General features: G+C 38.7%; 1 protein-coding gene across 1 annotated transcript in view; it reads left to right on the forward strand.

Moving 5' to 3' along the window:
* The window catches only part of HOMER1 (homer scaffold protein 1), a 129606-nt gene that overhangs the window by 28642 nt on the left and 76697 nt on the right, over window positions 1-24267 (forward strand). Inside the window, exon 2 of the mRNA XM_068965408.1 lies at window positions 19332-19488. Within this exon, the coding sequence (XP_068821509.1) occupies window positions 19332-19488 (157 nt within the window). The remainder of the gene's footprint in view (window positions 1-19331; window positions 19489-24267) is intronic.

A 24267-nucleotide genomic window follows, 5' to 3' on the forward strand; every position in this document is an offset into this window, starting at 1 on the left:
CTGCAAAAGCTGTTTAGCTTTCCTTGCTTCGTGGTGTCCCTTGGTATGGTTCTTTTGTGTTTCTTTGTGCTTCACATTTGTCAAACTTTTTGGGTTTGTGGCTTTAGGGTATCATCCAGTACGTAAATTTTCCAACTGTAATTTCTTCAAATTTTTTTTTTTTTCCATTTTTCCCATCGTTGAGGCTTTCAACTGCTTGTGTGTTAGGCTACTTGAAGTTGTTCCATAATAATTACATCGGTGCTGTATTTTTTGTGCTTTTTTTCTCTGTGCTTCATTTTAAGTAGTTTCTATTTCTGTGCCTTCAAATTAGCTAGTTTTCTTTCCTTCTGCAATGTTTAATTTGCTGTTAATTTCATCCAGTTTATTTTTCATCTCCAGAAAACTGATCTGGGGCTTTTATATATCTTCAAGTCTCTCCTTAACATGCTATGCTTTCCTCTGCCTTCCTGCATATGTGGAATGTCATTATAATAACTATCTTAACGTCCTTGTCCACAAGTCCTGTCATCTGTCATTTCTGGGTCTGTTTCTGTTGATTGATTTTTCTGCTCTTTCACAGATTTAATTTCCTGAGTGTTAGATATTTAGAATATTTGTCTGTTGAGTGCTGAATATTTTTGTATTCCAAATATTCTTATAGAAGGGCCTAAGGAAAGCAGGATATTTTCTAATATTTATGTGGAGATACAGCTTGTATAGTTGTATAATGCTCATCTCAGAGGGAACGAGGAAGTAGAATATATTGTTAGCATGACAGTAGCAAAGATTTACAATTTAGGAGATTTTGAATTGGTCAGTGAGCAATTCAAGAATAAAGAAAAATGAAACGTAGGTTTAGTTTTCATTGTCAGACTCCATTATCTTAGGGAGTGGTGAAGGCTCTTGGGTTTTGGAGGTAGTCTTGGATGCGAATCATAGAGATACCAATACTAGCTGTGATGTTTGGCCAATTATTTAAAGTACCCCCTCCTCTAAGTCTTTTTTTAACCGAATGTCTTTTCTCTCTTAGAGTTGTTTTGAGATAGAAATGAGAATTTATACAAGGTACTTAAATGCAATCAGAATTCAACAAAATGTTACTGATGCTTTCTTCCGCTACCTTTTTGCTATTTCATTTTGCAACAGTGCTACTTTGAATCACATGCTGGTTTTAAATGGGGATACTATTTTGTTACCCTTGAACAATTACTGTAACTCTTGCTATGAAAAGAGTTATTCTTGAGCTTTAATTTTCATCCAGTTACAAGCAGTTGAAGATATTCATTTGGCAAACAGCTTGCCTAAAATTGCTTTAATAAATTCAGAGTTGCTTCTATTAAGATTTTTATGCTAGTTTTTCAGTAATTCTGTTCTTATTAAGTAAATATATTATTTGACATGTATGAGGAGAAACTTACTTTTAACTGAATTTAGAATAAATAAATTCTATAAATGGCAGAGGGTTAATAGGTTTTAACTGGATGAAGATTTGTATTAGGGTATAAATTACCACAAAGTTGGTATGAAGATAACACACATTCATTCTCCTGCAGTTGTAGATGTCAGAAGTCTGAAGGCAGTCGCACAGGGGTGAAGCCGGGCGTCAGCAGGGCTGCGGCCCCTCGGGAAGCTCTACGGGAGAACGGTGTCCTTGCCTCTTCCGCCTCCTAGGGCTGCCTTTCTTGCATTCACGGTTTATGGTCTCGCCTTCATTCCAGAGCCAGCAGGGTAGCGTCTTCCTGTCTCCCTGACTCTTCTTCCTTTGTCACATAACCTTCTTCTTCACTTAAACCTCCCTCTGCCACCTTCTTAAGGACACTTAGGATTACATTTAGGGTCCATGAGCATAATGCATGGACAGAGGAGCCTGTAGGGCTGCAGTCCATGGGGCTGCAAAGAGCAGGGCATGACTGAGCGACCAGTGCCAACGCTAGCGTAATCCAGAAGAATGTCTCCGTCTCAGGAGTCGTCACTTGGTCACAGCTGCAAAATCCCTTTTGCCAACAAGGTAACATTCAGAGGTTCTAGGTATTAGGACCTGGACGTTATTATTCAACCTTCCACAGTCATTTCAAGAGGATACCGAATCCTGTTTTTCAAATGGTTTAACTTTTTTTGCAGCCCTAAAGTTAAAAGATATGTCAGTTTACTGAAGTCTTCTATTCATCTCCCATTTTACATTGACTGTTTATAATTTCACCTAGTGAACTGTGGTGCTTGTCCTAACTATGTCCACATCACAAATATTTAGTGGTGATGATTGACAAGAAAAAGATTGTCTGATTGTCACATCATTTTCAAAAAATTAATATTTCCTAAAGCAGTTCATACAACCCACTTTATAAACTTACTTTTATGGAGTTGTGTGTGTGTGTGTGTGTGTGTGTGTGTGTGTAGGAATCCTGTAATGGTTCAGACCACTTTCACAGAAAGTATATAGAACTTTCGCCCAAGTACAACTAGTTAGGGAATTACCTTTTTAAAGTGAAGGGAAACATTTTCCTGGAAAAAGTCCATTATCAGAAGTGAAGTGTTCAGTAAAATGCTGATAGAATTAAATTCTTAAATATTTTTGCCAGAAAGAAACCAAATCAAGATAGGAAAAACAATAAGGAGAAAGTAGAAAGTTTTTTATAAGTGTATAGTTCTTTTATCAAAATATGCATATTATTCCTGTTATGACAGGAATAATCCTTTTCAGAACTGCCCTGTGTAATGAAGCCTAGTCGGTGTCTGAAGAAGATATAAGATACACTGGAATTAATAACTTCTAGTTTCAAAGATCAATGTTTTCACCTCAGGCTAACACTGTTATTACTATTGGTATTATTATTGTATTTTGTTAAAGAGGTGAAATCCTTGTATCAAAATACAGATCAGAGCGTTAACTTGCAGAAGGAAAGATCAGGAACTAGGGTAATTGGCATGACTAAAAATAAGTTTTTAGATTCTTCCAAACCACACTGTCATTCCAAAGAGTGTTATAATACAACTTGTTTTCAAAGTACAAATAAAAGGTAAGTGGAACCAGTCCCTATATATATTGATACATCCCATGAAAACACTTAAGCACTCTTTGATAGTGTTAGCGTGCATAGTAAGCACAGTGTGTAACTATGCTCCCCCACTTCTGTCAACAAAATTCCAGCCCAGGGGCCAGGCAAGAGTTTCCTTACAGCCGTGAACTTGGGTTTACCTGACGAAAGGGTTCTTTTCCCATCCAAGGGGTTAGTATAGGATACAATGTGGGCTCTAGAGCCAGGCTGAGTTCCTATGCTGGGTCTGCCGGGTATCATCTTGAGAAAATGATACACTCCAACTTGCTCATGTTCAAAAGAAGGTTAGTAGTAACTACCTCACAAAAGTTGAGAGTATTAAATAACCAAAACTTTTACCACACATCTGTTTTGTAAGTTTAAGCTTTTGTTTAAGAGTTTAAGAGTAGCATATTTGAATTTCTTAGTTGGAATCATCCAGTATATGGGTTTCTTCTTTTGGCACAAATGGTGGAAATTGTTGTTAATTTGTATGCTCATTGATTTATAAAAGGGAAACAGCTGAGTTATTGCATCATTCTGACTGCAAAAGGCTAAAATCTCAACTTTCGAGGGTCACTATCACTTTTTAAAATTCAATAACTAGTGTTTAAGCTATTCAGTGTTTATTATGTCCTGTAATGTTTCAGTTACTACAGGGAATTTCCAGTAATTTGCAAAATCAGGAACAAGGTCAAGCAGGATGGTTAAAGATAGTGTTGAAAAGAAACAGGAGTGAATACAGCAGACTCCTGACATAAGATCAGTATTAGTGGAAAAGAGAACGTGGCTGGGCTTCAGCAGGCGAGTTGTAGTCTTGCTTGGGCGTCACAACAAGCAGGCAGGTTTTTCCCTAGCAGTGTCATACGAAATAATATTATAGGGATCCAATTATTGTTAATCTGCTGAGAGAGTGAGGGCACAACCTAAAATCTTAATCCAGTGAAGGCATTCTTCTAAGCAATTGTTATAAGCAGAAATTTGCTTTCCGACTGATTAATAATACAGAGGGGAGGGAAGGTTTAGTCTTAAATAATTTATGATGGTTAGCAGAATTCTTAAATACTTTTGATGCTTCTGCCAAAGTAGAAAATAGTAGAAGAGAATGAATGTATTTAGGATGCTGGGGATAGGAAGCTGTGATTTTTTTTTTTTTAAGTGTTATGTCTTAGCTTATACATTCATAGAAAATTTGCATTTTCCTCCATGGTCTAGTCACATTTATTTCTGAAGCAATTTCTTTTTATTACCATGATGTAAAATTGTCATACGATGCTGTGCTGTGCTCACATGCTGTTTGTAATACCCTTGCTGTTAATGGCACTGTTCTCTTTTTGAGAAGTAAGACTAACTTGTTTTTCTCAAATGTCTCAAGAGAGCATTTGATTGAGACTCTAGAGCTCTTTTTCACACGATGAGAGGCTGTTTTTGAGTAGGAAAGATTTAGGAGTAGATTTTACCACTTTGTCCAGAACCAAGGTATGACATTTATAGATGAATTGAAGATAACTGCTTCCTAAGTGGCCACTGACTAGTTGGCTGAGGCAACCTTAATTGGAATTCTGGTATTAGCCACTTAGCGTAGAATGTCTGCCAAACACAAAGGCTTTAGTAGGATTGATACTTTTCTTTTATCGATTGGTTCAGCTAATATTTGTACTTTTAGTCACCAGTCGTGTCGGTAGCCCACCAGGCTCGTCTGTCCATGGGATTTCCCAGGCAAGAATACTGGGGTGAGTTGCTGGTTCCTTCTCCAGGGGATTCTCCTGACCCAGGGATCGAACGCGTGTCTCATGCATTGGCAGGCAGATTCTTTACCACTGAGCCACCAGAGAAGCCCAGTAGTTGACTTAGTGTTTAGTTAATCCATCATCTTCTATGCTGTGTTAGCTGGAGAACCAGTTAGGGAACTGTCCCTAGCCTTAGACGACTGGCTTTCTTAGAGTTGATATTCTACAGGATTTCTTAGGACAAGCTTGCTGGTTCACAATTAAAGATGCACAAATAGTTTTAGGTTATCGTTGTACAGGATAACTCTAGGTATTTTTACACACCATAAAGAGAATTCTGAGCAGAACTATTTGATGGAAAAACATTTACATCAGTGGAAATCTGTGGATGATTTGTAAGAAGTATTCTGTAGGCAAGAGTGTCCTCAAATCTGTTTGCTACATGACTCCATTATCACTTCGGCTATAATACTTTTTTATTTATTTATTTATTTTAATTTTAATTTTTACTTTGTTTTACTTTACAATACTGTATTGGTTTTGCCATACATTGACATGGATGTGATACTTTTAACTGTAAACTGTCATTCACTTTTTTTTAAAAAAATTTAAGGCTTCTGTTCAGTAAAGTGCACAACTCTAGAGCTCAGTGAATGTTTACATACGTATTTGTTTATGTAATCACTAAGACAACATTCCACTAGCTGTGCTTTTTTACAGCAAGAAAGTACATTGCATTAAAAGTATTTGCTTACATTTTTCCTAATTATAAACATAGTACATGTTCACATATTGAAAAGTTGTGATAAAAAAATGTCATTTGTAATCCCACCACCAAGTCTAAATGTCTTGATATATAATCATTTATTCATTTATTAAGTATTTTCTGAGTGCCTAATATGTGCCAGGTATTTGAGTTGCTGGGAACACAGCCCTGATAAAAAACGGTAAACTCCTTGCCCTTAAGGAGATACCACTTTAGCTGGGGGAGAGGGGTAATAAATAAGAAACTACGTTGCATGTTAGATGGTGGTAAATGCTGTGGGGGACAGTGAAGAAGGGGGATGGGGAGTCCTGGGAGAGGAGAGGAAGGGCCACAGTGTTTACACAGAGCGACCAGGAGGGTCTCACTGAGAAAGGACACTTGAGTAAGCACCAGGAGGCGGCCAAGGAAGCTGCTAGATCTGAGGCAGAGACTACTTCAGGCAAAGACCCCGACGGAAGAGGTGCTTGACCTCGTGTAAGAAGCAAGGAGGCCCACTGTGGCTGGAACAAAAACCAGTAAGCTACTGACAGGTTGGAGAGGGAGCAGGCACCGTACTGAGTGTGCTTCCTCCTGCCCTGAGATGTGATTCCACAGGAGGGTCAGCTTGGAAGTGGGGCTGCCCACCAGACCGCTGAGTCTAGGGCTTGGGGTCAGGGGGTCGTAATGCAGCCGGGGCGGGGACACACCGATGGAAGGGCGTTAGACCTTGTCAGGACTTTGGCTTTTCCTCTGAGATGGGAAGCCACTGGAGGGTTTTGAGCAATGACTCATCTGACTTAGGTTTTATTACTTTAAAATTCTACGTTATGAAATGTTGTAGAGATACCAAAAAAGAGTAGAAAATGGTACAGTCTCCCGTACCACCATTTTCATACCCATTTCAGCTGCCATCTCATTTTGTCTTAACTTGGTTTGTCCTGACCTCTCAACCTTTTCCTTTTTTTCCCCTGAAATATTTTAATACTAGCTTAGATTTTTGGAAGGATCACTCTAGTTTATGGATCCGGAGAAGGGAAGGCAGGACAAGGCTAAATATAAGTATATCCTCTATGGATACTTTTTCTGTGCATATGTAGTTGACCCTTGAACAACACAGGTTTGAATTGTGAGGATTAAGTTGCGTGGATTTTTTTTTCACTAAATACATGCTACAGTACTGCACAATGAAAGGTTGGTTGACTCCACAGATACGGAGGGTCAACTGTAAAGTTGTAGTTGAATTTTTGGCTGTCCAGAGAATTGGTGTCCCTAAACCCCATGTTGTACAAGGTTCAAATGTAGATAAATTTTTTAAAATTGAATCATACTGTGTCAATGTTATATATAAACTATTTTTATTTACTATACTGGACACCTTATGTCACTGAATATTCAACAACTTTGTTTTTTAATAGCTACATAGGATTCCATTATATGGATCCATTATATGGTCCATTGTATGGACCATGTCCATAGGGTCACAGAGAGTCAACACAACTGAGCAACTGAACACTTTACACACCATGATTTATTTGATCTTACATCATTGGACGTAATCTTTACTTATAAACAGTGTGGTGATACATGCCTATAGCTAAATCTCTGCATATATATATATATATACATTAATGATTATTTCCTTAAGGTAAATTCCTAGAATGGAATTGCTCTGTCAAAGGATATGCACAAAAATTTAATATGCACTTCTGACATGGACTGTCAAAGTGTTTTTGGGAAGACTTTACTAATTTATACTCCCACCAGCTGCTTCTGAAAGTATCAAATTTCCCTAAACTCTATTGCTGAACTTTTTCATTAAAAAAAAAAAGGGTTTCCTGTTTTGACAGGTGAAAAAATGATAATTCGTGGTTTGAATTTGCAGTTCTTCAGTTTCTAATGAGGTTGACCTTCATTTCCGCTTGCAGTTTAAAAAATATGCTTCTTCATATCATTTCCTAGCTGTGTGACTTTGGAGAAGTCACTTAGGACCTCTGCTTTTGTACTGTGAAATGGGTGTTGTATACCTGCTTCACAGGGTTTTCATGAACATTGAATAAAAACATTTTTTGATCTAAGTTTTAAAACTTTTTGACCATGATCCACAATTTTTAAAAAAGTCCTACTTTGTGACAAATTAATATAAATATGTAGCCAGAATTTCATGAAACAATGTGTATACCCTTACCGAGTGTGATATACTCTGATATTTTACGTTTTCAGTCATTTTTAAAATACCCATTAAATTGATCATAACCCTCTGAGTTGTAACCCAGTGTTTTCTCATAAGCTCTGCGTACATAATGTATGTCAGCTTCTCTTCTGTCTCTAGTGATTATCTCTTGTAGGTAGTCCAGAAGTCAGCTGCCTCTAGTAATTTACCTCCGCTGCTAAGTCGCTTCAGTCGTGTCCGACTCTGTGCGACCCCATAGACAGCAGCCCACCAGGCTCCCCCATTCCTGGGATTCCCCAGGCAAGAATCCTGGAGTGGGTTGCCATTTCCTTCTCCAATGCATGATAGTGAGAAGTGAAAGTGAAGTCGTTCAGTTGGGTCCGACTCTTAGCGACCCCATGGACAGCAGCCTACCAGGCTCCTCCGTCCATGGGATTTTCCAGGCAAGAGTACTGGAGTGGGGTGCCTTTGCCTTCTCTGAATTTACCTCTAGTAAATTCATTTTCAGAAAAGCTAAGTAGTAAACAACCAACCAGCCAAATATAGCTTATTGTATTGCTGAATCAAATTTTTGGTCAGTGAAAAGCGAACGTATCTGTTTGGGCTTTTGTGATACCGTTACAGCTGAACTGTTACACCATTGTTGTGAAATAGACCTAATGCATTTGAGCAAAACGTCACATCGTTACAGGGACTGTTATTTGCAAAACCCCAAACTGGGACATAGCATCTGAAAGCATTTTGCCTATAATTTTTGTTATCTGACAAGCTGACAAAAATTGGAAACATAAATCACTTTTAGTTATATTTAATACAGCCTTTTTCAATTGTAAAATAAAATAATGCAAAGCTAGAGTGTCCTGAGAGCCTGGGAATGGGCGGCCCCCGTGCATACAACGCTGGATGCTGCTCACTGGTAGATCTGCAGCCGGACCCCTTGAGGACCACTCAGAAAGGAGATAAATCTAATTATTAGCTGTGGCTAGAGGAAACGATCAGCTGAAAGTGAGAGGCACTCTCAAGCCTGAGGGCTGTTGGAATGAGAACTGCAGAGAGAAATAGAGTGGGAATGGACTGGGGGCATTTACTGTCTGGAAAGCACGGATTTGAGGAGTGTAACGTATTTGAGAAGACAACTCTGTTGTTTCTTTGGACCTCTAGTTCAACATTAAACATGTTTTATATGTTAAAATCATTTTTTGATGATAAGCCAGGAAAAATTTTTAATGACTCCCAAGTTAAAAGTTTGGCTAATAAACATGGCTATTCTCCTCCACACTCCTCCATTTTGAAGTATGTCAGAAACAATTTGGTACAAAAATATAAACATTCAATTTGAATGTCTACTAGAAAAGTACTATTTTGAGTTTTTAGGAATGGGCCACATGTATTAACAAGAATTAAATTCTCATTAGCAAGAGGCTATTTCCTCAGATTTCCCTGGTGTATACTGTGGGTTCTCAGAATATACCATTATTTAGTGGAAAGCATCTGGGGAAAGAAGAATATTTAAAGTCTTGTGTAATTGAAAGTACAGTGCCACTCTTAAATGTAATTGAGTTACCATATATTTTAAAATGCCAAGTATTTTATCTGACATGAATAGGATTTTAAACGGCAAGTGGGACAGAGATGATGTCACTTGGAAGTTATTTAATAAATAGCAAGGTTCTTTGAGTACTGAAACTGTTGCTTAAATATATAGATTGAGTGGGTTTATTCGCTCTTTCCTATGAATATACTTTTGATCTTTTAAATGTAGCTACTGGTTGAAGTGCCCAAGGAAAATAAGTACTATAATCTCTTAATAACTAGTGCTGTGTTAAGGGCTGAGATTGATTAAAAACAAAACCTCTTAAAATGATAGTGGTGTGTGAGTATAAAACAGTGTTGTTACTGTTGAAGTATAATTTTATAATTTAGTAATCTTAAACTCTTAATTGAAAATGTTACTTTGATTATAGTTTCTTTAGATATGCTAATTAAATCAAATACTTTATGTCATGAAAATATTTCTGATGCACAATTTTTATAACAATGATTTTCTTAAAAAATCTTTTATTTGAATGTGTACTTAACCAGTTCAAAGACCAAGGAATTCAGATCATACACTTTAAAAAAAAAAATTCTTCCCGAAAAGCCATTTTGTAGTCATTGGTGTCACATTTTAAGTCAGTATACTTATGTTATAGCAATGTCCTTTACAATTTTGTATTTGCTGTGTAGTAAACTTAGAAGTTTAAAAAAACACGTGAAAGTGAAATCACTTGGTCGTGTCCGACTCTTTGCGACCCCGTGGACTGTAGCCCACCAGGCTCCTCTGTCCATGGGATTCTCCAGGCACGAATACTGGAGTGGGTTGCCATCTCCTTCTCCAGGGGATCTTCCCAACCCAGGGATCGAACCCAGGTCTTCCTCATTGCAGGCAGACGCCTTAGCTTAACCATCTGAGCCACCAGGGAAGCCCTGAAAAAACACACACACCGGCCTTGTTTCGGGTGCATCACTAGATGGCGCTGTTGTGGTGCAACTGTGTGCAGGTAGCCATTAGAATAAACTGCTTTACTTCAGAGTAAGTCTTGTTTTTTAAAGAAAATTAAAAATGGATAAGTAATCACCTGCTACATAACATGATAATAGAAACACATAGTTGGTACTATGCAGTCGTAATCTTTGAGCAGCGTCAACATAGCTCTTTTAGCAGTAAGATTTCTCTTAGAGGCATTGTGTTGGGAGTAGAACTGGGAGGTGGGGTTGGGGAGGGTTTAAACCAATTACCTGACAACCCAGTGGAATTACAGTTTATATTATTAACTAGTATAGGACAGTGCTTCTGAGGAAATTCCAGTGCTTGAGCTCCAGCTTGTCTGAAGACATACTGTGCTGAAACTCAATTCTTCAGGCATTACATTTGAAGTTAAATAGTCATTAGCGTCCAACGACTCCTTGCCCATATCCTTTTGGCCTTAGCAAGTATTGTACAGCTTTTCGTTCCATTTCAAATTCCAAAAATCAAGCTAAAGATGGAATGTTCTTTGTCTTACTTCTGGTGCATTTACTTCCAATGAATGAGGGAAGTGGACATTCCTTCAACACTCTCAGACCCATAGTCAGGCCCCTTTGGATTTCTGCTCCTCTCCTACTCTTCCTTTATTCTCTTTATGAATAATAAGAATGCTTTCATACATGTACTGTTGGTTGAGTTCCAAGCTAAAACTGTCACTTATTCTGTGATCCTTTGGCGGTCTTCAATAGTGAACCCTTAGTGTTAACTGAGATGTAAGTAAGTGTAGCTTCCTCCACTGAAGAAGGTCTGTTAGCCCAGTACGTTACAAGTTTTAAACCTTAAATAGCACTTAAAAGTTTGTAAAGATGAGTCCTAGTTTCCTTTCTCATCTCTTCCTTCATCCGCATGGGCAGCTGCTTTTACAAATTCTGATTTTTATTTCTCTTGGCAGTGGCCTGTGTAACTCTACTATGCTGTTATACTGCTATTTCTTGATTAAAAGATTTTGATACTAAATCCTTATAGCAGAAAGTCAATTAATAATGAACTTTTATGATTTCCATATTTCTCCCACCCATCTCAGTCCGTCCTATAAATGTTTCCATTGATTACCTCTACAGTATTAAATGGGGCCCTAAAAATGTAACTGTGTGTACTGTGGGTCTGTGTTGCAAAGTTAATGAATGACCAGTGTGTAGCTAGACAGCCAGGAGAACTGGAAGACCACCAGTCACATTTTATGGGGGAGCATATTGCTTCAGAGTTTACTATATGTAAGCCCCTTTCTTCAATTACCATTTGTGTAATTTTTTAAATGACAATTGCCTGGAATAACTAGGAAGCTTCTTTTATCACATAAAAAGCCTGGAGGCTGATTCATTGACTCAATGACATAATCAAGGAGCCAGATTCTTGATTTTTCCATCTACTATACTTCACGATGTTGGCTTTCTTCTCAGGTTAGCTGCCCTCAGGCTTCTGGGTGGCATTCATGGTAAAGAACCCACCTGCCAACGCAGGAAACATAAGAGGCGTGAGTTCGAGCCCTGGGTCTGGAAGATCCCCTGGAGAAGGAAATGGCAACCCACTCCAGTACTCTTGCCTGGAGAATCCCATGGACAGAGGAGCCTGGCGGGCTACATCCCTCAGGGTCACAAAGAGTCAGACACTACTGAGCGACTTAGCACAGCACTAGCTGCCCTCAAGGTCCTAAAATGACTCTTCAAGGCTGGGTGTCACCACAAATGCAATGTTATTCAAGAGAACATCCCTTCTGATGTGGGTATCTTTTTGTGGGTGTACCCAGAAGCTTCCAGCAAATCTTCCCTGGTTATCTCATTATCCAGAACTACTTCAGAGGTTTATTCCTAAGCAGCCTTCTGGCAAGGAGGATGGAGTTGCACTGATGCTCTCAGTAAAGCTCACAGACGTGTGGAGGAGCATAGGGAGCACCATCTGAGGTGCGCTGGGAAGAAGCCAGGAGGAACAGTTGGTGGATGGTTAGCCAGCAGTGTCTGTAATGTCAAACTCTTCATGGAAGGTATCATCTGCCTTGTTTCTTATACCTCTGCCAGGCTGCCTTCTTTTGGAAAATTAAGTAGAAAGTCTGGGAACTGTTTGAAATCATAACTTTATGTCCACTTTGCTACAATATGTAATTGTACTTACATTTCTGGAAAGGATATTTGTAAGCTAGGTATTAAAAGAAGACTAGGAAATGTATAATTACTCTCTATTCCCTTGAGCTTGGTTGTATTTATTGGACCCATACTTTTACACTTCCTTAGAACAAAAGTCCATTGGGCAATCACTTAATATTTGCAATAGTATAAAGTTCCGTAGTAATTAAAAAAAAATCATGGTTGATTTTTCTTTTCAGCTAAAGCTATCCAAATGACAAATGTTAGCTTTTTGTTTTATTCCTGGATCTAGAGCTTTTATTTCTCTTGGCAAATAGGTTTTTGTTTTGCTTCAGTTTTTCCATGATCTTCCTTTCTTATCATACAGATAGGTGCCTAAGAGTTAAATGCAATAATTGTTTATGTCAATTTTTATGAGGTTAAATCAACTTTATTTCTGAAACAAAATTCCGACTTTACTACATTGTCCTCAGGGCCATCTAGTCCTTACAGTCCTCTAGTTTCCGACATCCATATCAAATTGTAGAGTTCATTCCTGCATGTAGTACTTTACAGAATTTTAGCCCATGATGACGACACTCAGAATTCTTTTTTAAAGCTTTTTATTTACCTATTGTTGGCTGTGCCGGGTCGTCTTTGCTCTGCGAGCTTTTCTCCAGTTGTGGCTGCAGCGGGAGGGCTTCTCACCGCCATGGGTTCTCTTGTCGCGTATCACAGGCTTCAGGAACGGCAGCGCACGAGCTCAGCAGTTGTGGCTCCTGGACTCGAGAGCGCAGGCTCAAGAGCTGTGGTGCGTGGGTTGGCTGCTCCACGGCCTGTGCGATCCTCCCCAACCAGATAGCAAACTCATGTCTCCTGCATTGGCAGGCGGATTCTTTACCCCTGAGCCATCAGGGAAGCCCAGGATCTTCAGAATTCTATAATACATATTATATTATACCAACTTCTAGAATTATTTTATGACCTTCTGGAAAATACTCAAGTAACCTCTTTTAGCGGGTCGTGAACTATTGATGGAAGAAATTACGCAGCAGACGATTCTCTAAGATTAAAATGTGTGTGTGTGTCTCTCTCTGTGTCTGTGTTTAGCTTTGTTTCTCTAAGCTCATTTAAAGCATTCCCTGCCAAAACTTATTTGCTTTTAAAGTTGATTTTTAGATTAATATTTAATTTCTTAGGAGAGTTACTCTGTGGTGTTTATATCTGTTTAACAAATCATACTGTAGTAAAGACTAAAGGCCTCGATATTGTGTTATGCTATATATGTGTATTCTGGTAACAGTAATGTCAATGAAGATGGTAGAATATATTAATTGGCTTTCGGTGAGATGTATTTACCCCAAAGTTTATCTTTCCATTCTCATATTGTAGTTATAATCTAAGTCCTATGAGATGTTACTGTGTACCATGAAGAATTCTGGGGTTAGATCACTTTGCTGCATGCTTGGTTGATTATTCAGGGTTAAATGGATTTCTTTACTGCAGGACTTCTCAGAACTTTATATTAACATGCTTTATAAATGTTTGAGTGGGACACACACACTGTTTGCAGTACTTATTTAAACATGGAACACTCAGTGCTAGGACTTTTGTTCCATAGACCATACTTTGGAAAATGCTGGTATCTGATGCAGTTGGTTTTGTGTGAATTGTTATTAAGGAAATAGTGTGTCTAACCTTTATTTACAAGTGCCATCCAGTTTATTTGAAAAAGTATTACCACTTGAGCACTTGGGATAATCTGTGTCAAGTGCTTTTCAGATCCTTTAAGAGATAAGAGCTTTGAAATTTCAGGTATAGCTTCTCTACTGCTGTCTGCAGCTTTTCTCTAAAATGAAATTTATCCACTTGCTTAATATTGATATATGTCTTAAATAGACTAGTGATAATCTCTCTTAATGATTCTCAAAACTTTTCACTCCAGCCTGGTTTTCTCTGTTGAGCCCGAAAGTAACATTTTAAGTTCCCTTCCTGATAGTTTTACATGCAAACCCTGTACGCGTTTGAACTTGGTCCAAACTGAGAGCTCATCTTTCTCTCATCAACCAACCCCCAGTTCCTGACTGTATTTTCTGTTTACCATCTTGCCTAGTGGCACTGTCTTCTTTTCAGTTACCCAGACCAGGAACCCAGGGGACAATTTCTTAACCTTGGCACTGTTGACATTTTTGGCTGGATAGTTTTTTGTTGTAGGGGGCTGTCCTGTGCATTATCAATATTTAGCAACATCCCTGGCTTCTTCCCATTAGAAGCCAGTAGCAGTCTTCCTCAGCTGTAACTGTACAAAATGTCTCCAGACTTTGAGAAATGTCCCTTGAGAGACAGCTCACCCCAGTTTGATGAACCACTGCCCTACTTCCAAACTGTTACTTAATCAAATTGTTTCTACTTTCTTAACTTACCTTTAATCCCTTTTCATGTCTTCATTCCACTCCCTAACCTCCTGTCCTTTTTATTATTTTTTTTTTAATACTTGGGATCCTTTGTAAGGTTCTGACTAGCATCCCTATGTCCAATGTTCAGTTCAGTTCAGTAGTTCAGTCCTGTCTGACTCTTTGTGAACCCATGGACTGCAGCATTCCAGGCCTCCCTGTCCATCACCAACTCCCGGAGATTACTCAGACTCATGTCCATTGAGTAGGTGATGCCATCCAACCATCTCATCCTCTGTCGTCCCATTCTCCTCCTGCCCTCAAACTTTCCCAACATCAGGGTCTTTTCAAATGAGTCAGTTCTTCACATCAGGTGGCCAAAGTATTGAAGTTTCATCTTCAGCAGTAGCCCTTCCAATATTCAGGACTGGTTTCCTTTAGGATGGACTGGTTGGATTTCCTTGCATTCCAAGGAACTCTCAAGAGTCTTCTCCAACACCACAGTTCAAAAGCATCAGTTCTTTGGCGATCAGCTTTCTTTATAGTCCAACTCTCACATCCATACATGACTACTGGAAAAACCATAGCTTTGACTGGACGGACCTTGGTAGGCAATGTATTGTCTCTGCTTTTTAATAAGCTGTCTAGGTTGGTCATAGCTTTTTATCCAAGGAGCAGGTGTCTTTTAATTTCATGGCTGCAGTCATCATCTGCAGTGATTTTGGAGGCCCCCCCAAAGAAAGTCTGTCACTATTTCCATTGCTTCCCCATCTATTTGCCATGAAGTGATTGGACCAGATGCCATGATCTTAGTTTTCTGAATGTTGAGTTTTAAGTCAACTTTTTCACTCTCTTCTTTCATCAAGAGGCTCTTTAGTTCTTCACTTTCTGCCATAAGGGTGGTGTCATCTGCATATCTGAGGTATTTCTCCCAGCAATCTTGATTCCATCTTGTGCTTCATCTAGCCTGGCATTTCGCATGATGTACTCTGCATATAAGTTAAATAAGCAGGGTGTCAGTATACAACTTTGATGTATTCCTTTCCTGATTTGCAACCAGTCTGTTGTTCCATGTCCAGTTCTAACTCTTGCTTCCTGACCTGCATACAGATTTCTGAGGAGGCAGGTCAGGTGATGTGGTATTCCCATCTCTTGAAGAATTTTCCACAGTTTGTGGTGATCCACACAATCAAAGGCTTTGGCATAGTCAATAAAGCAGAAATAGATGTTTTTCTGGAACTCTCTTGCTTTTTGGATGATCCAACAGATGTTGGCAATTTAATCTCTGGTTCCTCTGCCTTTTCTAAAACCAGCTTGAACATCTGGAAGTTCACGGTTCACGTACTGTTGAAGACTGGCTTGGGGAATTTTGAGCATTACTTTACTAGTGTGTGAGATGAGTGCAATTGTGTGGTAGTTTGAGCATTCTTTGGCATTGCCTTTCTTAGGGATTGGAATGAAAACTGACCTTTTCCAGTCCTGTGGCCACTTCTGAGTTTTCCGAATTTGCTGGCATATTGAGTACAGCACTTTCACAGCATCATCTTTCAGGATTTGAAATAGCTCAACTGGAATTCCATCACCTCCACTAGCTTTGTTCGTAGTGATGTTTCCTAAGGCCCACTTGACTTCGCATTCCAGGATGTCTGGCTCTAGGTAAGTGATCACACCATTGTGATTATCTGGGTTGTGATGATCTTTTTTGTATAGTTCTTCTGTGTATTCTTGCCACTCTTCTTAATATCTTCTGCTTCTGCCAACCCACTGTCTTCAGTGCTACTGAATTTACTGTTCTAAAATGCAAAGCTGTTCCCTATTTACATGTCTCAGTAGTTCCCAGCAGGTACCCTCATGAACTGATTTCTCTATCTCTAGCCTCATTCTTCAAAGTTACTCACACTCACTGAGGGTCATGCTACACAAGCTGAGATACTGTGCCATGGTTTCAGGCTCTTCTTAGGCATCAGCTTCTCCATAGTAGCCCTTACCCACTTACTTTCAGAGTCTCTATCATGCTGAAGAGTATTTGTTTAACATATCTGTCTTCCCACACCAGGTTGAACGTGTCAAAGGCAAAGACCATCTCTCTCTCTCTCTGTTTTATGCATGTGGTAGATATTCACTAAAAGTGTGTATCACCTATTTGTATGCCCTGATACATGTGGTTTCACCCTCATTACTTCTTGAAATTCTCTTCACTGTTTATCAGCTATAAACTTATTTTCCTAGTCTTTATCATCCAGATAATGATGGCTAGGCTTTTGACCACAGAAATCTTGAACTATAACTTTCTTTAAGAAATCAGAGAAGAATTGAAGAAAGCAGTGTGTTTAGTTGATGTCAGATGTCATTTGCTTGTAAAAATAGCTAGTTTACCCTAAAGGCTTTTATTCGGAATGGGATTAAATTGAGTGGAATAATTGTGCAGATTAATTGCACTGTGTGAATTAATATAGTGTGAAAGTATTTATTGGACTCAAACTGCATTTCTGTTGAATAAGGATTTGATGATTAGTCATATAAGGCTTGCAAAAGCAATATCATCGTCTTAACAGTTTTACATGTTTGGAAAATATATGTATTAGAGAACATGCTTATATCAGCCTACACTATCTAGAAATTTACCCCTAAAAGAATTATCAAGTCAGTAAGAACAAGTGGCCTATTTCCCTTCTTTATGTGACTTAATAAATAGCATTCTGTGTGAATGAATTTCTCTATGAATCAAAACTAGTAGCATTCTCTAAACTTTAATTACAAGATGAGAAAAGAAAATCAGAGGTTGCAGGACTGCTGGACGGCAACCCAAATGTAGCACAAGCCTTGCTGTGAAAGTCACAGATTTTGAGGATGGGAAAGGGAGTGAGGAAGACCTACTCCTAATTTGGAAGACTTCAGCGGGCATAGCGCGTTGCCAGATCATTCATAATTATTTCTCAAATCAACCTGTGTATAATGGCAGTTAAGCCAGAAGTGATGACTTCCTGCTTCATTTTTTTAGGGAGAGGCATAAAATGTATCACTCACTTCCTTTCAGAAGTGATTCTTTCATGAGAACAGTTGTTGTAGAGGTTTCCAGAAATAAAACTGGGAAGAGCCTGGCTATGTACAGGAAAGGTACCTCCCTTTCATAACAGCTCTCTAAGGGCTAAAGTAAATCACAGGAGGCATATGTAACACCCAGCCCATTATTACTAATCCGAAGAGTCATTTTGCCAAAGACCAAAATTTGCCTTGCCTGTTTTCTAATTTCACTGTTTTCCATCCTCTCTTTTCACGGCTTTAAATTTAAAATTGGAATTTTTAAAAAAATTCTTTAAAATTAAAAAATTTAAACATGCTTAATTTTAACTTTACATAGTACCAGTTAAAAGGACGTTAAGCTGTTTCAGGAAAGAAAAGTGTTATGTAAATGAAAGAAACAATTGGACTCCCCCAAAACTTTGGTCAATGCTTGTTACAAGAGAATTGTTACTGAGAACTTGGAAAATTTTGCTTTATAATGGTTCTATTACATGCAGATTTTTTTTTATGCTTGTTTTTTCAGACTGTAAAAGAAATCTGTAATGACCATATTTTGAATATATATTTTTGAATAGTTTTGGTTCTTGAAATTATAATTATAGAAACCTCTATTTAAGGCCTTACTTGATCTAGGTAAAAGATACTGTGACGATGGATTACTTTGTTTTCCTTGTATTTTTCAGTGTAGTAGAGATTATATTGAGTGTAAACTTTCCCAGTAAATTCCTCCCCAGAATTAGGTAATTTTAAATGGGTAAAAACTTTTAGCTTAGTGATAGCCACATATAAGATACTTGTATTTTAATAGCACATCATCAGTTCTATTTGTAGTGGCTTTGTTCTACAAAGGCACCACAAACACTGAATTAGTGATATTGAGCCATCGTCCTGAGGGAGACACAGGGTTAGATTCCTGTGAGCCTCAGGTCACATTTTCATCAGCCAATCAATAACCTTGTTTGATTATGTTCCTTTTTTAAAAATTTTACTTTAATGATTATGTTTCTATTTAAAGACACCCTATTTAATATATATTATTGATTCATTACCATTAACCCGTGGCTGAAAGCACTCATGCCTGAACAAAGCTTATATAACATTTTTTCTCCGTGAGGCACATCACAGTCTGCCTGTACCTAAGAACAGACAGCACTCAGCACTGTGCTTGGGGGCCATTTGAAACAGTGCAAGTACCAACAGAGAGCACAAAGATGCAAACTCCATGGTGCTGAATAGGTTGCAGAAAGGATACTTGTTTATAGTATGAGAGCTGAGACAAGAAGGCTGAGTATTGCCTTGATCAGCCTCAGGAGGAGCATGTGAGGTTACTGGAAAAGATCAAGAAACTACCACAAGTAAGGATTTTGTGGTTACAGATGCACTGTATGGAGTAGGCAAAATCTTGGATACAGAATCTTCAAATAATAAGGATTGACTGTAATTGTTTTAAAGAAGCGTATGGTTGCACACTTCCAGAGTATTCAGACCTAAAGGAAAGTTTCTTATATTTTCAAGGATGTGAAAGTTTTTGGTTAAGAGGAATCACCCTCACAGCTTTCATGTTCTCTTGTCCAGTGGAATCAAATTGGCTGCTTTCAGCCTGTCATTTTGTTTTCTCCCCTGCAGGGAACAACCCATCTTCAGCACTCGAGCTCATGTCTTCCAGATCGACCCAAACACAAAGAAGAACTGGGTGCCCACCAGCAAGCATGCGGTTACTGTGTCTTATTTCTATGACAGCACAAGAAATGTGTATAGGATAATCAGTTTAGACGGCTCAAAGGTAAGTTCCATTTACTTTAAATAACGTTGCTGTTTTGCTTTATACAGTATTCACTTTAGTTTTATTCAGAAGATTTTTATCTACAGTAAAATAAAACATTTTCCTTTCAGTTTTTAAAACCTACCTTTTAAAAAACAAAATCGATCAATTTTAGGGTAGCAACTTTTCCACCCACTAAATTACTTTGATTAACTGCCTTATATATATATTGAGTTGAGGGCTCCCCCCACGGCTCAGTGGTAAGGAATCCACCCGCAGTGCAAGAGACACAGGCAACATGGGTTTGATCCCTCCCTGGTCAGGAAAATCCCCTGGAGGAGGAAATGGCAATCCTCTCCAGTATTCTAGCTGGGAAATCCCATAGACAGAGGAGCCTGGTGGGCTACAGTCCCTGGGGTCACGAAGAGTCAGACACGACTGGGCTCTCACGCATGCATGCAGGCATATATTGAGTTACAGGCTAAAATATTCTACAAATGTGATTTCAGTATATTTGATAAGTACTCCTTGCATGTCTGTTCTGTTGGGCACTGTGCTAAGTGCTTGGAATAGACATAGTTTCTACTCTTGAGCATGTAATCTAATGAGGAACTAGACGTCTTTTTAGATATACTTATATAATCTAATGGCAGGTCAGAATTCCTCAGTCTTAGGAAGTCTTTCTATATTAAATTCAGTATTCAACAATAAAGTCAACATCTATTATTCAGAAGAGAAATGTATGGACAAGACCTCTTTTTATTTTTTAGGAGAGGCAGATAGTAAAATGTTTAAGAGCATGGACTGCCTGGGTTTGTATCTCAAATCTACCATCTACTAAGTTTTTGATTTGGGACAAATTGTGTGTTAACTTCTCTCCGTTTCATTGTCTTCACTGCAATAGTGGTTGTAAGGATTGAGTTAGTATCTGCAAAGCACCTGGTTAGCTCAGTGCCTGATGGATAGTGTACCCTTCAAAAAGGGAGAAATTCCAGTTTTTCCTCAGTGAATTTTGAGTAATAGATGTAGATAAATACCAGACACTAATTCCTGGATATAGTCCGTGAAAAGATGAGGCCTTCATCCTTCTCCTTCAAGCTTTCCTGATGTCATAAGACCTTTCCATTCCTAGGAAGCTTTTGCAGTGCAGTGTAGAGTTAAGACCACAGAATCTGGAGCAGGAACATCTGGTTTGAATATTTGCTTTAATACTTCCTAACCATGTGACCTAGAACAAGGTATTTAGTGTCTTCAGGTCTCAGTTTTCTTATCTGTAAGAAAAGAATTAATATAAAAAACTACATCATTACACCATAGGATTATTGTGAAGATTAAATAAATTAATTTAGGCAAAGACACTTAATGTATATATAGTAATCACTGTACAAACACTGCTATTGTTACTATGAGTTTTATTAGGCTTTTAATTACATGTTGTGTAGTGGTTTGAGGGAATACAAGATAGTTTAATTTAATGCTCAGCTTTTCAGTCTGTTTTGTCTGTGTGCTCATCCCTTATCTCCTTGACTGGGTTACAGGACCTCAGGGGCTGTTTGCACTTTGTCTTGTACGTAAGTAACTACCATGTATTTATTTGAATAATGGGTCCTCTTTTCATTTTTACTCAGGATTTATAGGACTTGGGAAATAGCAGCAATTAACTTCTGTGACCTTTCCTTTAATGAATAATTTTGCAACATTTTGTAACTGTTTAGTGAGATTAACAGATATTATAATCTCAGACCCTAGAATGTTAGAGCATTTCTTTTCCCTGACTTGAACGTTCAGTTCTGTGTAACTCGTATTTGTCTCTTGGCCCAAACAACAGATGAGATGTGGTTATTAGAGAGGGCAGTTAAATGGTATATAAAAGTATAGTAGGCCCAAGCCCATTGTGATTAAATGATCCTCATGTGTTTTTCTTTCCGCAGCAGCATGAACTCTTGCTTCTGTCATTTCCATTTTTGAATGTACTTTGCAGCTTGTAATTATGAGGCTCTTATATAACTCAGTGAAACAGGATTTTTTTTTTTGGTTTGTTTCATTTAACAAAATCTACCTGCTAGACCAGAGTTATGTTTTCTATCACATTTTCCATTATCAGTTATTTTTTAAACTGATGCTATTAACAAAACAATAGAATGAGAAAGGCTAGAGATCTCTGCAAGACATTTAGAGATACCAAGGGAACATTTCATGCAAAGATGGGCACAATAAAGGACAGAAATGGTATGGACCTAACAGAAGCAGAAGATATTAAGAAGAGGTGGCAAGAATACACAGAAGAACTATACAAAAAAGATCATCACAACCTAGATAATCATGATGGTGTGATCACTTACCTAGAGCCAGACATCCTGGAATGTGAAGTCAAGGGGGCCTTAGGAAGCATCACTACGAACAAAGCTAGTGGAGGTGATGGACTTCCAATTGAGCTATTTCAAATCCTGAAAGATGATGCTGTAAAGTGCTGCACTCAAGATGCCAGCAAATTTGGAAAACTCAGAAGTGGCCACAGGACTGGAAAAGGTCAGTTTTCATTCCAGTCCCTAAGAAAGGCAATGCCAAAGAATGCTCAAACTACTGCACAATTGCACTCATCTCACACACTAGTAAAGTAATGCTCAAAATTCTCCAAGCCAGGCTTCAACAGTACATGAACTGTGAACTTCCAGATGTTCAAGCTGGTTTTAGAAAAGGCAGAGGAACCAGAGATCAAATTCCCAACATCTGTTGGATCATCCAAAAAGCAAGAGAGTTCCAGAAAAACATCTATTTCTGCTTTATTGACTATGCCAAAGTCTTTGACTGTGTGGATCACCACAAACTGTGGAAAATTCTGAAAGAGATGGGCATACCAGACCACCTGCCCTGCCTCCTCAGAAATCTGTATGCAGGTCAGGAAGCAAGAGTTAGAACTGGACATGGAACAACAGACTGGCTGCAAATCTGAAAAGGAGTACATCAAGGTTGTATATTGTCACTCTGCTGTTTTAACTTATATGCAGAGTACATCATGTGAAATGCCAGGCTGGATGAAGCACAAGATGGAATCAAGATTGCTGGGAGAAATATCAATAACCTCAGATATGCAGATGACACCACCCTTATGGTAGAAAGCAAAGAAGAACTAAAGAGCCTCTTGATGAAAGAGGAGAGTGAAAAAGTTGACTTAAAACTCAACATTCAGAAAACTAAGATCATGGCATCTGGTCCCATCACTTCATGGCAAACAGATGGGGAAGCAATGGAAATAGTGACAGACTTTCTTTTTTTGGGTTCCAAAATATCTGCAGATGGTGATTGTAGCCATGAAATTAAAAGACACCTGCTCCTTGGATTAAAAAGCTATGACCAACCTAGACAGCTTATTAAAAAGCAGAGACATTACATTGCCTACCAAGGTCTGTCCAGTCAAAGCTATGGTTTTTCCAGTAGTCATGTATGGATGTGAAAGTTGGACTATAAAGAAAGCTGATTGCCAAAGAATTGATGGTTGTGAACTCTCTCTTGAGAGTCCCTTGGACTGCAAGGAGATCCAACCAGTCCGTCCTGAAGGAAATCAGTCCTGAATATTCATTGGAAGGACTACTGCTGAAGCTGCAACTCCAATACTTTGGCCACCTGATGTGAAGAACTGACTCATTTGACAAGATCCTGATGTTGGGAAAGATTGAGGGCAGGAGGAGAAGGGGATGACAGAGAATGAGATGGTTGGATGGCATCACCGACTCAATGGACATGAGTCTGAGTGATCTCCAGGAGTTGGTGATGGACAGGGAGGCCTGGAGTGCTGCAGTCCATGGGTTCCCAAAGAGTCAGACACGACTGAGTGACTAAACTGATTTGAACTCAGTTGAACTACTACAGTTCCCCATAGAAGTAGTTTTTTGGTTAAGCACTGGTAGTTTATTTGATGTAGCTAAACAAATGAGTTTCTTCTTTCTACCCTCGCTTCTGTTTCTGCACAACACAATGAGCTGGGAAAACTTTTAGGTGCTCCTGTTTAGAAAACGTCCATTGGTTTCTCACTTAGGGCTTTTACTGTGCATGTGAAGTTTGCGCAAAGGTTTTCTAATCCTGCTGCAGACATCGGCATGGCCAGGGGCCAGGATCAGGGCACTATGTGTCAGTAACGACCCAGCATTTCTACTACTCTTCCTTGAAAAAAAGAACTATGGGATTGAGAGACATAGGTATTAATTTTAAAAAACTAGACTTTTAAAAAGTGGATTTATAATAGCATTCTATTCTAAGAATTCTAATAAATTATTTTAAATGCAGAATCATCTATTATTTTAGAATTTTCTTCACTGATTAAAGAATCCCAAAACAAGTCATATGCAGGCAAGGAAAGATTCAGATAGCAGATTAAAATGGAGCTCTTAAACATAAAAGCAGAAAGAAGTTAATTTGAAATAGCGAAAAATAGGTCAGTAACCAGCAGCAGCAGTGTAAAGAACCCTCCTGCCAATGCAGAAGGTGCAGGTTCGATCCCTGGGTTGGGAAGATCCCCTGGAAAAGGAACTGGCAACCCACTCCAGTATTCTTCTCTGGATAATCCCATGGACAGAGGAACCTGAAGGGCTACAGTCCATGGGGTCAAAGAAGAGTTTAGGCTTAGCGACTAAACAACAAGTCGGCAGCACACGGGTCACATCCCTTACACGCTTTATAAATCCTGTGGTTGCCTCACTGTGTGAGAGTTATAAGGATCAGCTGTTAGATACCCGTGTGTATCCTTGGAAACACTCAGATCTCAGTTGACAAGTACCTCCCTCGGCGGACCCTCAGGGACCA

Source organism: Capricornis sumatraensis, chromosome 2, assembly GCF_032405125.1.
Source record: "Capricornis sumatraensis isolate serow.1 chromosome 2, serow.2, whole genome shotgun sequence".
Lineage (NCBI taxonomy): Eukaryota > Metazoa > Chordata > Mammalia > Artiodactyla > Bovidae > Capricornis > Capricornis sumatraensis.